The sequence below is a fragment of the Lithobates pipiens genome, unplaced genomic scaffold (assembly GCF_037356315.1).
Source record: "Lithobates pipiens isolate NorthernLeopardFrog02 unplaced genomic scaffold, aLitPip1_a1.2 Scaffold_3, whole genome shotgun sequence".
Lineage (NCBI taxonomy): Eukaryota > Metazoa > Chordata > Amphibia > Anura > Ranidae > Lithobates > Lithobates pipiens.
The window spans coordinates 238,901,689-238,918,987 of NW_027507790.1; the positions used below are offsets into that span (position 1 = coordinate 238,901,689).

A 17,299-nucleotide genomic window follows, 5' to 3' on the forward strand; every position below is an offset into this window, starting at 1 on the left:
ATTACTCCTTCATAGACACAGTATGGTGATCACTGTCACCCCAGGACAGAAGTATGGTACTTTCAGAAACATTAGGACAAAACAACTTTAACCACTTGCTGCCCCGCAACGTACCCGTAGTTATGGGACTTTTAGTGGTTGTATTGTAGCAATTGTAGTTTATTTATTTGCCCGGCAGAGCACTTTCATGTAAAAGCAATCCTAGCAGCAAAATAACCGCTGGATTGCTTTTACAAGTGGCGGTAGTGGGTCCGATCTGGTTATGAACTGAAGCTTTTAAGGGCAGAGGAGAGATCTGGGGTCTAAAAGACCCCAGATGTCTCAGTAAAGAGAACCTGCTACTGCGTATTGCTATCACAAGGGATGTTCACATTCTTTGTGATAACAATTAAAGTGATTAAAAAAAATAAAATGAAAGGTACAGTGTAAAAAAAATAAAAATACATTTTTTTTCTTTTTAATAGTACCTCTGTCGCCCCCGTCCCCAAGTGCTCCCCCCCCAACCCCGTGCTCACAATAAAAAAGTCACTATGTAAACAACGATCACACCACACATGTGAGTTATCACTAAGAATGTCAGATCATGGGCAGTAATTCTAATACCAGTCCTCCTGTGTAAATCTAAAGTGGTAACCTGTAAAGGATTTTAAAGTATCGCCTATGGATTATATAGTGTACGTAGTTTGCCGCTGTTCCACTGGCATGCACAATTTTCAAGTGGGACATGTTTGGTGTCTGTTTACTTGACGTAACATCATTTTTTACATATTACCAAACAATAGGGTAGTAGATTGTGTTTTTTGTGCATTAAATTTCATTCAATTGAACAAATTGTGTTTGAAAATCCGCTGAATTTTATTAAAGAGACACTTACCTAGTTTTGGATCCAGTCCTCACCCAGGCAGGTTATTCTCTGGTCTTTGGGTCCCAGCGCCCCTATGTTTAGTGTGGGAGCCGTGCTGTGCATTGTGAATGGTCCCGGAGCCTCCTGGAAATGTGACTTGTCCCAGAAGGCTACAGGCAAAACGGTGGGAGGGTTGGGGGCAAACTTCCACTCAGATCGCCTATCAATACTAGATAACCGCCCCCCCCCCAAAAAAGCGCCTTCGGGTGAAGTTCTGCTTTAAACAATTATTCACATTCTTTAACACTTCAACTCCAATCTGGAAATCACCATGTTGGAGGATCTGTGTATATTTACTGATGGTAAATGCTTACTCACCTTTTTTATGGTCTTCGTCTGGACCAGAGCAAGCTCTCTGTTTTCATCTGCTACATACAGGGACAGTTTCACGTAAGGGTCACTGCAAGAGAAAACATACAGCATTATAACAAAGCACAGACATGGACGTAAAGCCACCCATACAAATGTACATTGCCCCAGATACCCTGAAACTGTACTCCCATTTGTAGATTTGGCCCTGGCTTTAATAGAGAATGTTTACAGTTAGAGGTTCACAGTTATTATTATTTTTTTTTTAAATTAACGGAAATTGGACCAGCTTAAACTTCAACTCTGGGTTAACAATCCAAGAAATAGGTTTTAAAAACGATGCCCTTGTGTTTAGTTTGTACATATACACCAATAAGCCTTTAGGGATACCCACCTAATAATGAATAGGTACCCCTTTTGCCAACAAAACAGTCTTGACCCGTCAAGGCATGGGCACCACTAGACATTTAAAGCTATTCTGTGGTACCTGGCACCAAGCCATCAGTAGCAGATCCTTAGGGCTACTAAATTGCGAGGTTGGTCCTCCATGGATTGGACTTGTTATTTCAACACATCCCATGGATCCCCAATTGCAATTGAGATCAGGAGAATGCCACGAGGCCAAGTTAACATCTCCATCTCCTCATTGTATTCCTCAAACCATTCTTGCAGTGTGACAGGGCCCATTATCCTGCTGAAATAGGCCACTGCCATCAGGGAATATACTGTTGCCATGAAGGGATGTACTTGGTCAGCAACAATGGCTAATCTTGGGGCTCCACAGTGTGACACAGTTTTTCTCTTATTACAACACTGTGATAAATGTGTCAATGTGATAAAAGTATATCAGTAGGAAATTGTTAAAAACCCATCAAGTAGGTTTGCTCTCTAGAACCTCCTGGGAAGATTTATCTTTACTTAACATAACGTAAAGTGATTGGACATCTCTCTAAAAAGGACAGTTGTCGCCATAGGAATACTTTACTTCTATTCCTTTTCAGGAGACAGTTGTGAATTTTTGGATTTCCCTTCACTTTCTTTCCAGCTGACCGTGATCACAAGGACAAATAAAGGGGGCAAATCTACCCAGCTGGGTCACAGAGAGCAATAGCTTGTGCATAAGCATGCAAGATGGCTGCACATAGAAAAGCTTTGCACTGCCTGGGCAATATTTAGCAATTTTGGTTGCACTTGTAAAGTAAAATCGCTATTGCTACTTTCCACCTTGCCTAAAGTCCTATCATGCCACAACAATGCTACTGATATACATGAACAAGCAGAAAGTGTAATGGGCTCTGTATGCAAAGCCACTCCTGTGGCCTTCCTGGACCATAATATGGTCCCCCCGCCATGTGACCAGGAAACCTCTTTGGAAGTTTCCTTACAATCCGCAAAGAGTCCAGCCCTTTATCCCCAGGACTCCTTGATTGAGCAATGCTAGATATGGTCCAGGACATCATCTACACAGAGATCACCTCGAAAAAAACCCTCTCTACAGATCTCCTTCTCAAAAACACAGCTGAACTTGAGGGCCAGATGTATAACTCCATCACTGCCTTCACTGGTCATGAAATGGGGATAAAGTGTCTGCAATCAGAACAGCTCCTCAAAGAAAGAAAGGAGGATGGTGAAAACAGAGGATGGTTCAACAATCTTCGTAACTGCAGCATCCCAGAAATAGTGGAACACAAAAAGCAGCAGTCCTTCCCTACTATCCAAAACTTTATAAAGCACCTCTGAAACCCCAAAGGCAAGATAGCACCTCCAGAGGCAGGGGCTGTCTAGAATTTCACCCCAGGGATGAGCCCAATGCTAAAATGGGGGGGACCGAGAAAGGAAATTGGGCGCCAATGACTTGTGTCTTTTACAGAACGGTTAAGGAGGTGAGGGTTGGGGGTCCCAGATACCATAGCAGATCACTTACAAACTCTCCAGGTAAAGATCAATATCCATCTTCACAGTGTCAGAACCTTTAAGTCGACAGCTACAGCACTGTATGTACACTGCCAAATTTCAATGCGTCCACCAAGTGAGTCACCAGGTCCTTCTGAGAGACCAACCTTCTTCCTGGCTCTCTCCAACAAGGGTCCTCTCCCCTCGGTCTGCTTTTTGGCACAGCTTCCTCCAGACCAGGCTGGACAGCTTCAGGAACACTTCAGCACATGTTAGATACCAAACCAGGCTAATGGACCTAACAGCATAGCTCCATCCAGCATCACCTCCTCAGGCCTCAGCCCAGGGGAAGAGAGAGAAAGAGCACAACAGGCCTGTTCCAAATATTTATATCCTCCCCCAGTATACACCAGTGGCATACATCTACTGGATTTGCTGAAGACAATATAAATATTCATAACTTAGTTTTGTTTGTGAAACAATTGACATCTACTGGCAACAGTGAGAAAACACAAGCCAACTTAAAAAAAGGCAACATTTTTTGTTTTTTTGTTTTAGACAGAATAGAGAGGGATTACAATCTGTCAGGTTTCTATTGCTGTCTATTGAAAGTAAAAGAAGATCCCAAATTTTGGGTTGTCCCCAGAAAAGTAATAGAAGGGAAATCATCCATCGGGGGTCCCCAAGGAATACCCTAAATTTGCAGGAATTACCCCTCATTTCCCGTTTGGCTATGGGACAAAAAGTGGAAGGGAAATCTCTGCAATGGGACACAGATGGCAAACCTGACAGGATTCCCGGCCACTGGTTTTCCTCCTCTCTCCTCTCTGCAGCAAGCAACTAAGTCTTTAGCATCAGCAGGCAACCATCGCTCAGTTTGCCCATAGTACCAGAGGTGCAGCAGTGGCGGAGGACTGTATCTGTGTCCTGACTCTCGAATGAATGGAAGCAAGCAAACGTTCATTGATGGGCTCTGGTGAGTCTGCATTTGATGGGCGCTTCATTAAAAAGTTGGGGTTTACATGGGCAGAGAAAAATTGGTGGAGTTAGGGCAGGAGCCTGGGGGGCGGCAAAATGAGGTTTCGCCTAGGGTGTCAAAAATCCAAATTGCATATCCCTGCTTTATTTGTATCATGCACGTTTTTTTTAGGTGCTGATAAAAGTCTATGACAGCCTTTCTCAACCAAGGTTCTGTGAAATCCTGGGGTTCCTCCAGAGGTTTCTAGGGGTTCCTTGAGCTGCGGCTGATGAGCCACCTTTTTGATGGTGCCTACAGAGTTCAAGGTTCAACATCACTTGGCAAAGCCAGCAGCAGGACACAAAATATCTTTTTAGCTGTCTTTAAGGGTGGCATTCTGAGCACCACATAAAGGGGAACATTCTTCTTACAGACCACCAGTATGAGGAGCATTGTTGCTATTGACCCCTAATGAATTGGTTTTAGTAAGGGTTCGTCGAGACCTGAAAATTCTTTCTGGGGTTCCTCTTTGGTTAAAAGGTTGAGAAAACCTTGTATATTTAGTCAAAAATACATGATCCCTCCCCCCACCCCCCCCCCTCCAAAAAAACGCACAGAAAAAGAAAATGGGGACTAAGGTGTAGTTGATACAACCTTCTGTTTAAACCTTAAACCTTTCATTAAATTTCAGAAAGCTATACAAGATTATCAGCTTCTGTTGGGGGGGGGGGGGGTTCAGTGCCTGGACAATGCAGATATCTAATAAAAACGACCACCCCCAGCAGGACTTCAGTATTGGGCTTTAATCTGGAAATGGGCAGATTCATATGATACGTGTTGGCCTGACTATTTGACGCTGCGCTCCCGGGGGATCTTTCCTTGGTGCCCAATTCCCTTGAGATTATTGGAGTAGGTCTTAGAATAAAACGTCATATTCCCTTCTAGAAAGTAAAAGAGGAATGCAGATGCAGGAATGTTCCTAGTGTTTGTTTTCACCAGCCGTGACTCCTGGGGGTAACAATTAGCAGCGTGTTTCAGTTAATAACACTCCGATCACGTCTCAGAGGACGGCAGGCAAATCCTTGCAGATGACAGAACAGAATTTTAAGGAGATTTAGCCTGAGTGGTCCAGCTACATCTAGCGGTGACAAGCGCCAGCTCTGCTGATCCCAACATGAGTAGCTCTGGGCTTGGCTGGACCCGCACAAGGGGTAACTCCCAGACAACTGAGCCAAGAACCACAAAAACAGTCTAATTTGTTTTTGCAATTAAAGGAAAACTTGACATTTCTTTGACCGTCTAAAGCATTCAATGGCCACTAGCTACTCCTTCTGCTTAAAGTGAATTGCAGAACGGTGAATTGCATTCCTACGATGCAATACATAAACCATGCAAACAGTCAAGAGGTTTAGTTATTGTCATACCAAATATTAAGTAGCACTTAAGCTTCACATTTTTTGACCAGTATAACATTTGTATAGACCAATTGAGCAGAAGAAAATAAATAAGAGTCCAGAAACACAATCAGGGGTATTCAATGAAGCATTTGCTCCACATTTCTTTCAGTATGGTCTTTAGGGTTCAGTTCACACCATACATGTGTGATGGAGCGCATGGCGTGTTCCTGCATGTCACATGTTGGGCAGCTCTATCATTCCAATGGGCTGCCCTATGCACGAGAACCACAGAAAAGAAGTTCCTCTTTTCCAAAAAGGAACCGCACCAAACCACATGGTACCAGGGGGGATTTGATTTAAATCAGGTCGATTTAACCACTTCAATACCAGGCACTTAAACACCTTCCTGCCCAGATTTTGAGCTGTCAGCGCTGTCGCATTTTGAATGACAATTGCGCGGTCATGCTACACTGTACCCAAATGAAATAGGCATGGATAGGTGGCACAGGTGGGCAAGGGTTAGTCGGCACAGGTGGGCATGGGTAGGCGGCACAGGTGGGCATGGATGGGCACTGATAGGTGGCATGGATGGGCACTGATAGGCGGCACAGATGGGAACTGATAGGCGGCATTGTATTCGAATATATTGTACTAATGGATGCCAATCAGTGCCAATCAATAATGCATGCCAATCAGTGATGCCCATTGTGGGCACTGATTGGCATCCATTATGGGCACTGATTGGCATCCATTGTGGCACTGACTGGAATCCCTGGTGGTCTAGGGTGGCATACCTTGTCCCGGGCATATCCCTGGTGGTCTGGTGGCGTCCCTGGTGGTCCAGTGTGGGCATCCTCGGGGGGGCTGTGCTGATAATCGATCAGCACAGACCCCCCCCCCCCCTGTCAGAGGAGCAGCCGATCGGCTCTCCTCTACTCGCGTCTGACAGACACGAGTGAGGAAAAGCCGATCACCGGTTTTTCCTATTTACACTGTGATCAGCCGTGATTGGACACGGCTGATCACGTGGTAAAGAGTCTCCGTCGGAGACTCTTTACCGAGATCGTAGTTGCCGGGTGTCAGACTGACACCCCGCAACAACGATCGCCGCGATGCGCGCCCCCGGGGGCGCGCAGCGGCTCATAATCCTGATCATGTCATATGACGTCCGGTCAGGATTATGCAACCACTTTGCCACCGTCTATTTGTTATAGGGCGGGCGGCAAGTGGTTAAATCACTAGAAAAAAGGCTTGATTTAAATCATCATTTTTAAAGAGCAACTGTCATCTCTGACCCCTCTGTTGACTCACCGACAGTCCCATTCACTTTAACGGGATGGCAGGTGATGCTGCAGTGACGCAACAAGGTGAGTGACGTGGTGGCAGCAGGTGAGTGGATGCCCGCTAACAGGCACTGCCATGATGGATATGAAATGACAGGTGCTCTTTAAATGTAAGGACTTATTCCTGCTGGTAGTTAGAATCTTTAATATTTGCAAACAAAATAGAATAATAAGCTGTCAGGTTAGTAAAACAGCGAGATCAGAACCGATTCAATCATACAGTTTGTAGTGTACATAGATTAGCAAAACAATGGGATAAAGGAATATTCCTGAACTTTGTTTTATCTCATGGCTACAGTGACATTGTGTTACTGCATCAATGCAGTGCATGTTATATCAGCTTGCATTCACTGAATGAGTTTACCAAAAATGTAAATAATGCAGAATATACAGCCTCATGCTACAGAACTAAGCTCCATTTCATGCTGAAAAAAATGAAATTGTTAATGTATCTTAAATAGAAAACTATCTTTAGATAGAATTTTACTTCAAAAGCATGTTATTAAAATTAATTTGATAAAAAACAAATCGATTTAAATAAAAAAAATCAGATTAAAAAAATAAAAAATCTTTGATTTATATCTACCCTGCATGGTACTGCGTTTGCAGATACATGGGTGTGCCGTTTACAATTAATGGCACCATTGCGCATCTGCTAAAGGGCAGCGCCATTCTCTGCATTTTTGTCCTGTCCCGGCAAGCAGTAATGTGAACTGGTGAAGTTCTATGCCAGATCCAAAGTATCTAATATCTAAACAGATGTTAATTCGTTTTTTTCCATACAGCCTGCAAAGCCATAGGTGTATTGCCAGATGAACTGTCCCTACAACATCAGCACCTGTCCCTGCCTTAATAAAAATCTGTAAAGACACCCATTCACCCTCCTCCTATGCTAAAATACAAAAGCAGCAAATTCTATATATACAAAAGGTGTGTCTAAAACATTCGGTAAATGGTCTGGTATCTGAACGGGTAAGGTGCGTGTGCATGCACATGGCTATCCAGAGACACGTCATGAAGCGCCACCTAGTGTGTGACCGTAAACCCAATATAGGCAGTTGAACGTAGTCAGTGGGAGAGGTAGGGTCACAATGCAATGGAGCAACGAGTGAACATCAAGTTATGCTACAAATTGGGGAAAACAGCAATGAAGATGCATGAAATGTTCTTGGTGCACGTGTACGAGACGGTCATCGTGAGCAAGAAATGTGTTTACGACTGGTTCAAACACTTTCGCTTTTTGGGAGGGAAGCAACTGAGGCTAAGCCACATTCAAGTTGGCCATCAACAAGCAGAACCCCAGACATGATCGAGCAAGTGCGATAAATGCTGGCATTAGATCAGCGGCTCTACGATTGATGACGGAGGAATTGGGCATTAGAAAGGACATGGGGCGCGCCATTGTCTGCGAAGATTTGGGTAAATGGAAAGCAAAACGGATGGAAACCTCTAGAGATTTCATTACCATGTGTGACCAGGATCCATCCTTTCTGTGAACCATCGTCACAGGGGATAAGACCTGGTGCTACCAGTTCGATCTGCAATCCAAGTGGAAATCGATGGAATGTCGTTCACCCTCTTCCCCGCTACCCCAAAAAAAAAAAAAAAAATCTGCAAAAGTCCAAGGGTCCCCAGCCTGAAGAGTGTCATGAAAGGCGCATGTATTGGGGACGTGGCACCCATCCAAGAATGTGTGACATCGGTTCTGAGATGGATTCATAAAGAGGTCTTTGCTGACCGTTCCAGAAGCTTTATGAATGTTACCAAAAGCATGTTGTGAAGGATGGAGACCATTTTGAAGGCCAATAAAGGTAATTTGTTTCTATCTTCCGTTTTGTTTGTTTTCTGATAGCATTCACCAAACTTTTTAGGACACACCTTAATGGATGGGCCACCACTGTAGGGGTGTACGGGCACCACCCCCTCTATGCAACTGCATGAATCTATCCATGTCTGCCACGGTCACCCCCTATTCAGGCATCCGGCCCCATTTAGGACACCGGGCACCTGAATTCCAGAGGCGGGTGTGTTTTTTGTTTTTTTGAAGCAGCTGATTAGAGCCATAGGCTCTAATATGCTTTAAAATAGGTGTGTTAGAAAAGCAAATGAATTCTCGTTTTTCTAACACTGAACCGCCTCTCCGCCAATCAGGAAACGAGGGTCTAATACCTGTCACCTGATTGACTGAAAGGACAGGCTCTCCTATTGGACACCTAGCGGGAAGAAACATGAGACGCATTGAGGACACATCTCCCACAGCTCGCCGCCATCACCCGCTGGCTGATCCGCCACCAAGATGGGGTAAATGCCTGTCAGACAGTGAGTGGGCGGGTGGGAGGTCACAGTTGCTGCATTGGATGGGCACAGTGTCTGCATTTAATGGCACAGTGAGGTTGCAATGGATTTTTCAGTATGTTTGCGTCCCCCCAAAAATTTTGAGCACCAGCTACCACTACACACACACACACAATATATATATATATATATATATATATATATATATATATATATATATATATATATATATATATTGTGTATATCTATACATAAAAAGTGCATTGATAAGTTCTAAAAAGCCTAACCATCACTAATACATATCACCATAGCATATTACAAGCAAGTGACTGCAATGCAGCCACAAATAAATACAATCTAAAAAATGAAGAAATAATAAAATGTGCAAAAAAAGTTATTATTCTTAAAATAATGAACGAGGTGATTAACCGGTGCAATCTCTGTTATCCAGCTCAATATACCCACAGGTGCGATGCAGGAACCGGCACAGGAATCGCAGGGTTTCTTGCATCACACCAGTGTGAACCCAGCCCCAGTGATGATCCTCTCTCAGCACGACCTCAACTAAATCATACCAGTTAGGTCGATCATGCTTGTACCCCCTTAAGGGCTCAAAGAGAAATCTGGCCTGTACAGAATCTACACTACATCTACAATACAGTACTCTTCATGTGGTACTCCAGAAACACTGAGAAGGAAGAGGACAGAAAAAGCTAAAGAGTGTAAAATCATAGGAACTTAAAAAAATATAAAAAACAACCAAATAAAACCACGCTTCTGAAAGCATTGTATTATATGACATACACATGAGACAGCGTTAATAATAATCCCTGTCTACAAACTGCCATGGGCCTGGCCACGTATCTTCTCTTTCCTTGTTCATCGGGTCCTAGCTACAACACCCCTTCCGTGTTGTGGTTTGTGTGCCATCAGACTCTGCCTTGTGCATTACATCATCAAGACTTCATCAGGAAACCTAACAGCAAGCATGCTTTTACCCAAAATAACTTTCCCCCAAAGTCACACTAGAGACCCTCTTACTGGCTGCAACTGGGCACAGAAAGCACTTACCTAGTCCATTTTTCTTTCCAAAAAACTGACCTGATTCCCCCACCCCCACTCTCAATGTGGACGAGGGAATCCTCCACATGAAGACTTCAGAATCCATTGATCAGTTTGGCTGGCTATAGTGGACAGGGCTGATGGAGCAGCAAAAATGCGATGGGGTGGTTACACAGGAGTTGATTGAACCTCCCTGCCCATACATGGATCGAAATTCGTCAGGTCCTACTGAATTGCTTGAATTTTGCTCATGTATGGCCAACTTAAAGCGGAGTTCAACTCAAAAGTGGAACTTCCACTTATCCGTCTCCTCCTCCCCTCCGGTGCCACATTTGGCACCTTTCAGGGGGATGGTACCTGTTTTTGACAGGTAGTGTTCCCCACGTCCGGAGATGGTTCCGCCATCTCTAGGAAGTTCGCCCCCCTCCCTCATTCCTGTGCCGCTGGGCCAATTGTAAAGAGCAGCGCACTTCGCACATTCACAGTAGGGAACCGGCTGTGAAGCTGAAAGGCTTCACTGCTGGGTTCCCTTACCAGAAATGGCAGCGGCTGCACCCGACAGCCGATCCTAAGATCAGCTGGGGTGCTGACATTGTGGGCTCCCTGGACAGGATACTAAGAATATTAAAAGTCATCAGTTACAGTATTTGCACCTGCTGACTTTAAAAAAAAAATCCTGGGCGGGGGAGACCTCCCCTTTAAGCATCAATGGAGTCATGCCATAAGAGCAGTGCCATCTTAATAGCATCCTGTGCCCCTGGGCAAAGTAATGCACTGGGGCCCCTACCAGCCTGCATCTGGTGTCTCCATCACAGTGCCCTCTTACATCAGGTTCCCCCATCACAGTGTCTCCATACATCAGACTCCCCCATACATCAAATGACCCCCATCACAGTGTCGTCATACATCAGGTAACCCCCCATTACAGTGTCCCCTTGCATTAGGTTCCCCAATCACAGTGTCTCCATACATCAGGTGACCCCCATTACAGTGCGCCCATCACAGTGTCTCCTTACATCAGACTCCCCTATACATCAGGTTCCCCTATCACAGTGTGCCCATACATCCGGTGACCCGCATTACAGTGCCCCCTTACATCAGACTCCCCCATACATCAGGTTCCTCCATTACAGTGTTCCCATACATCAGGTGCCCCCAATCAGAGTTGTGCCCATCTCCCCTTTACCTTTGTACTTACAGATCACAACTGCTGTTTACATCGGCAATGAAGGCAGCTTCTCCTTCCTCTCTCATGATGAGACTGAGGTGAGTTCTCAGTCTCAGTCCTGGCTCTCTTCTGCCCCCAACAGGAGGGAGGAGAAAGCTGAATCCTCTCTCCAGAAGAAGCTAGCGGCTGCTCCTTCTGACAGGAGTGCCACTGCAATTACTCATGTCAAAGAACAGTGACATGAGTGGACAAATCACCAGTGCATTCCCCCAACACAGCACCCACCGTCCCCCTTTTTCTGGCCCCAATCATGCCCCCCCCCCCCATGCAGCTGGGCCCATGTGTGCCCATTCATTAACACAGCCCTGCATAAGAGTAGGTGCGTGCTTTTTTAGGGTCATGTCAAAAATGGGCAGTTTTGTAGCAGTGATGAATTGCTGCTACAAAACACTAATCCATCCAATTAAAAGCAATTAATGGCTAACAACACAACTACTGTAGTCACTGGTGATTTGTTGTCTAGAAGCGAATTGTCGTTGCTACAGGTTAAACTAGTGCTTCATCATTAGGTTGGCATGCTCTGAAACAAACCACTCTCCTTCAGTAATTTGTAGCCAATACAAATTAATTGGTGCTTAGAACACATTCATGCCAAGCAATGTCAGTGTAACACTTCCAAAAATCTGAATTTTTTTTTTGCCAACCAACTGAAAATGCTGTTTCAAGTCCACATCCCTGGTACATACAATGAATAAAAGGATTCCTCAAGAGGTGGGATTTTAACAGACACCAGAGACAGTAAATAAAGTAATAAAATATGCATTTTATTGGTAAAAAAATCATATAAAATAATAAATCACATAAAAACAAGCACATAGCGTAAATGACAACATGGAATCAAACCAGTGAATAACGTATACATCAACTGTCCATGGGAGTGGGACAGAAGGAACCCAACGCGTTTCAACAGAAAATATAAATAAGAGTCTTCTTCAGGGTCAACAGATTATACTGTTACACATTTTTCATAAACGTTCAGAAATCAAAACCCTTTCCCTGACAATGTCTTCCACTACTTTCCTCCCAAAAGGATGGATGGAACCATTTGTGCAACACAAAACCAGTGCCTGCTGCAGTCAATCACCTTTTAACTGGTTACAAAATGTCAATATTGCAGTCTGCCTCTTGGGGGGGAGAGAAGACTAATGACATCAGACAGCAGCAGACTGATGACATCATCTCAGCCTAGGCAAAGTCAATGGACTGGAGTTCCAATAAATAATGTTTTAGATCGCCCACGGGTCCCCACAGGGAACTCATCAGACATTGATCGGAACGGGTGGTGTGTAATTCTTATTTATCTCTGTTCTCCTCTTCCTAGGATTCTAAGCTGTGCTTCCAACATAGACTTGTCTGACACCCTGTGGAAGACAGAGGAAGTGCAGGCCAATTGGGCAGAAGAATCTCTTATACACTAAATCAGTGTTTTTCAACTCCAGTCCTCAAGACACCCCAACAGGTCATGTTTTCAGGCTCTCCATTATTTTGCACAGGCCATTTGATCAGTTTCACTGCCTGAGGTCTGGTTCACAGCTATGCATTTTTTAGTGCATTTTCAGTTTTTCAGAAACACACTACAGTCCATTTAACATGGTTTCCTATGGATGTAGTTCACATTTGTGCATTTTATAGAAAGGGTCAGGGATTTATTTTTTCCTGGTTTTTGGTTCCATAGACTTCAAAAGATCAAAATTGTTTATTGATAAATGCAAAATGCACCTGGAAAAAGCAACCTGCATAGGTGTGTGAACCAGGCCTTAGTAATTATCACAGCCGTTTCATCTGAGAGAAATCCTGAAAACATGGCCTGTTGGGACGCCTTGAGGACTGGAGTTAAGAAACAATGCACAATATCATCAAAAGTATTGGGACACCTGCCTTTACAATCACAGGAACTTAAAGAATCCCAGTCTTAGTCCGTAGGGTTCAATATTAAGTTGGCCCTTAGCAGCTATAACAGCTTCAACTCTTCTGGGAAGGCTGTCCACAAGGTTTAGGAGTGTGTCTATGGGAATGTTTGACCATTCTTCCAGAAGCACATTTGTAAGGTCAGGGACTGATGTGGGATGAGAAGGCCTGGCTCATAATCTGCACCCTAATTCATCCCAAAGGTGTACTATCAGGTTGAGGTCAGTACTCTGTGCAGGCCAGTCAAGTTCCTCAACCCCAAACCTGCGCATCCATGTCTTTATGGACCTTGCTTTGGTCCACTTCATTTAGTGAAGGAGGGATTATGATGTGGGGTTGATTTTCAGGGGTTGGGCTTGGCCCCTTAGTTCCAGTGAAGGGAACTGTTAAGGCGTCGGCATACCAAGACATTTTCGACAATTTCATGCTCCCAACTTTGTGGGAACAGTTTGGGGATGGCCCCTTCCTGTTCCAACATGACTGCGCACCAGTGCACAAAGCAAGGTCAATAAAGACATGGATGAGCGAGTTTGGGGTGGAGGAAGTTGACTGGCCTGCACAGAGTCCTGACCTCAACCCAATAGTACACTTTTGGAATGAATTAGTGTGCAGACTGCAAGCCAGGCCTTCTCATCCAACATCAGTGCCTGACCTCACAAATGCACTTCTGGAAGAATGATTCATAAGCATTCATATAGACACACTCCTAAACCTTGTGGACAGCCTTCCCAGAAGAGTTGAAGCTGTTAAGGGTGGGCCAACTCAATATTGAACCTTATGGACTAAGACTGGGATGCCATTTAAGTTAATGTGTGTGTAAAGTAGGTGTCACAATGCTTTTGACAATATAGTGCATCTCTAAAGGCTTACGCATTGGGTGCTCAAGCTGTGGCCCTCCAGCTGTTGCAGAACTACAAGTCCCATGAGTCATTGCAAGCCGCTAACAGTGAGCCCTGTGTGTGCGTGTGAATGGTCTGCCTACTTCTGTCTGTGTCTGATCTTATTACTGTGCAGCTCTCACCCGCAGGGGTGCTGTTAGAAATTACGGGGTCCCATACAGACAATGCATGCCCCCGAAAATATCAAAATGTATGTTTGCTAAAAATACACTAAAATCATAATTTGATCACGGTTGCGGGGCTCAAATGATCTCTGAAGAGCGACTGAAATGCTGACTGCTTTTCTGACAGTAAAGCACATGTGAATGAGCCCTTTGTTTTGAAAAAAAGAAGGTTTTTTGAATTCATTACTTTTTTTTTTACAGTTTATTTATTTTTTTGTTAACAGAGAAATGTAATGAGAACTCCTGTTCATTCACAAACTGAAGCATAGTGAACGAGGATTCAGTGATGAACACAGTGAGCGATTGGTACAGACTGTGTTCACTCAGGAAAGGAAGGGACCAGTAAATATAAGGGCACTTTCACACTGTGCAGCGATGGAGGTAAAGCGCCGCTATTTTTAGTGGCACAGGGAAGAAAAGGGCACATGTGGGGGCCTGGACAGCAGGTGAAAATAGGGGGGGGGGGGCGGACAGCTGTGGGGTGGGAGGGTGATCAGAGCAGAGTGGAGGAGGTAAAAAACTGGAACTGGAAAACTGAAAGGAGAAGTGGAAAAACCAGGGGAGCCACAAAAGGATCCGTGTCATCGATAAGGCCCTCCTCCCCGGCAGGTGCCTGGGCCTCCCTTCTGAATGGATGGGGCCCGGGCCCAGAACAGGAGGGCCAGCTGTACTGCCTTATCAGCGGCCCTGCTCACCTGCATGAGTATTAGACTGAGGGTCCCAGGGATTGTGGAATACTTTGTTGCTTCACAGGAAGTGTCAGGTCTCACACTACAGAGATCATGCATTAAACTGTGCCGTGCCATGCCACATGCCTCGGATTTGCACAGGGCAACAAATGACACCATGAAAGCACATGATCAATGCACACAGCATGATGGTGAAAGCAGAAGGTGCAGGTAGGAAGGTTTACCATGCCTTAAAAAAAGAAAAAAAATGAATCAAAAAGGGGCAGACATGATGAACACCTTGGTCTTATCTGCCATCCCCCTTCTATGTTTCTAATGCCGTGTACACACGATCGGAATTCTCGTTGGAAAAAGCTCTGATGGTTTTCCCGACGGAGTTCTGACAGAATTCGGCTCAAGCTGTCTTGCCTACACACGGTCACACCAAATTCCGATCGTTTATAACGCGGTGATGTACAACACATACGACGCGACTAGAAAAAGGAAGTTCAATAGCCAGTAGCCAATAGCTTCTGTCTCGTAGTTGAATCTGAGCATGCGTGATTTTTGCTGTGTCGGAATTGCATACACACGATCGGAATTTCCGATAGAAAGTTTTTCCGTTGGGAAAATTGAGAACATGCTATCAATTTTTGGCTGGCGGGAATTCGGACAGCTAAATTCCGATGGAGCGTACACACATTTTCCGATTAAAAGCTCTCATCTGTCTTTTTCTGCCCGGAATTCCGATCGTGTGTACGCGGCATTAGAAGTTCTCCAGGTTTGGATATATTTCCCCACACGCTCACTCCTCTCCACTAGCTAGAGTTGCCCTTTAACCAGATCCCAATAGTGAAAACTCCGGGGGGGGGTTTTTCTCTTTGTTCTATCCCTTGTGTACAGAGTTCTGTAAATCTCAGCACCAGTATGAGAACATTACATTCAATTACTTTGTGTTTTCAAACTAATCAGGAAATGTTTAAATGTCAGGACCATTTCCTTAATTGCTTATTTTTTTATTATTATTCTATTGTGAATTTTGCTTTGGCCAGCAGGGTTATTTCAGATCATTACATGATAAATGAGAATGCATTCTTCTAAAAAAAAAAAAAAAAAAAAAAAAAAAAAAAAAATCTTTTTATTAATACAAGAATTGGACAGAACATGCAATCATATCCAAAGTGCATGTGCCACTCTTTACGAAAGCCTCACACAATAACCACACCTGACTACTTGTGTGAAATGCATCTTCCTCATTTCTGTGGAAAACAGAAATCTGTGCAATTTAAAAAAAATAAATAAATGTGGAAGCCTACACTTCCTGAAAACATTATAAATAAACGGCACAGCGCTATTTTAACTGACAATTGCGCACTCATGCGACGCTGTACCCATATAAAATGTATGACCTTTTTCCCCCCCACAAATAGAGCTTTCTTTTGGTGGTGTTTGATCACCTCTGCGTTTTTGATTTTTTCCGCTATAAACCAAAAAAAAATAAAAAAAGACTGCTAGTTCGAATTTCTTCATCAATTTGTGCCAATATGTATTTTGCTACATATTTTTGGTAAAAAAAAACAAAAAACGGAATAAATGTATATTGATTGGTTTGCACAAAATGTATATCATCTACAAACTATAGGATATATACAAGAATTTTTTCTTCATTTTTTTTTTTTTACTAGTAATGGCAGCGACCAGTGACTTATAGTGGGACTGCGATATTGCGGCCGTCATTCAGACACTAACTTACACTTTTTGGGAACCAGTGACACAAATATAGTCATCAGTGCTAAAATTATGAACAGCCACTGTGCTGACACTGGTTGGGAAGGGGTTAAACATCTGGGTTGATCAAAGGGTTAAATGTGTGCCTAGCCAGTGTTTTTGTCTCATGTGTGCTGCTATTACTAAGGGAAGCAATGGATTTTATTCCCTGCTTTGCAGGGACAGAAAATAGATTACTTCCCTGCTGACGGAACACGGCTCTACCTTGTTTACATAGGTGGGACCTTGTCCTGTGTAAACTCATGAAGATCACCGGGTGCTGGCCGTAATACATTGGCTGCCACCCGGAGATCGACATCTTCTGTGTTTAATCACAGAACGTCTGGGTTTCCCAGCGGTACCCAAGCACCCCCTATCCGGAAGTGTCAGATCATACTAGGTACGTGACCTAGTGTAGCCGAATCGCCTTGCTGCCAAGTATCTAGGTTATACGGTTGGCAAGCGGGTAATCAACCATCTTTTCCTTTCTTCTGCTGTTCCCGG

At 44.1% G+C, this 17,299-nt stretch overlaps 1 protein-coding gene across 3 annotated transcripts in view; it reads right to left on the reverse strand.

Moving 5' to 3' along the window:
• The window catches only part of NEDD4L (NEDD4 like E3 ubiquitin protein ligase), a 585,723-nt gene that overhangs the window by 299,855 nt on the left and 268,569 nt on the right, over nt 1–17,299 (reverse strand). For all 3 annotated transcript variants that reach the window (XM_077462942.1, XM_077462949.1, XM_077462944.1), the window contains exon 3: nt 1,223–1,304. In XM_077462942.1, coding sequence (XP_077319068.1) covers nt 1,223–1,304 — 82 coding nt within the window. The remainder of the gene's footprint in view (nt 1–1,222; nt 1,305–17,299) is intronic.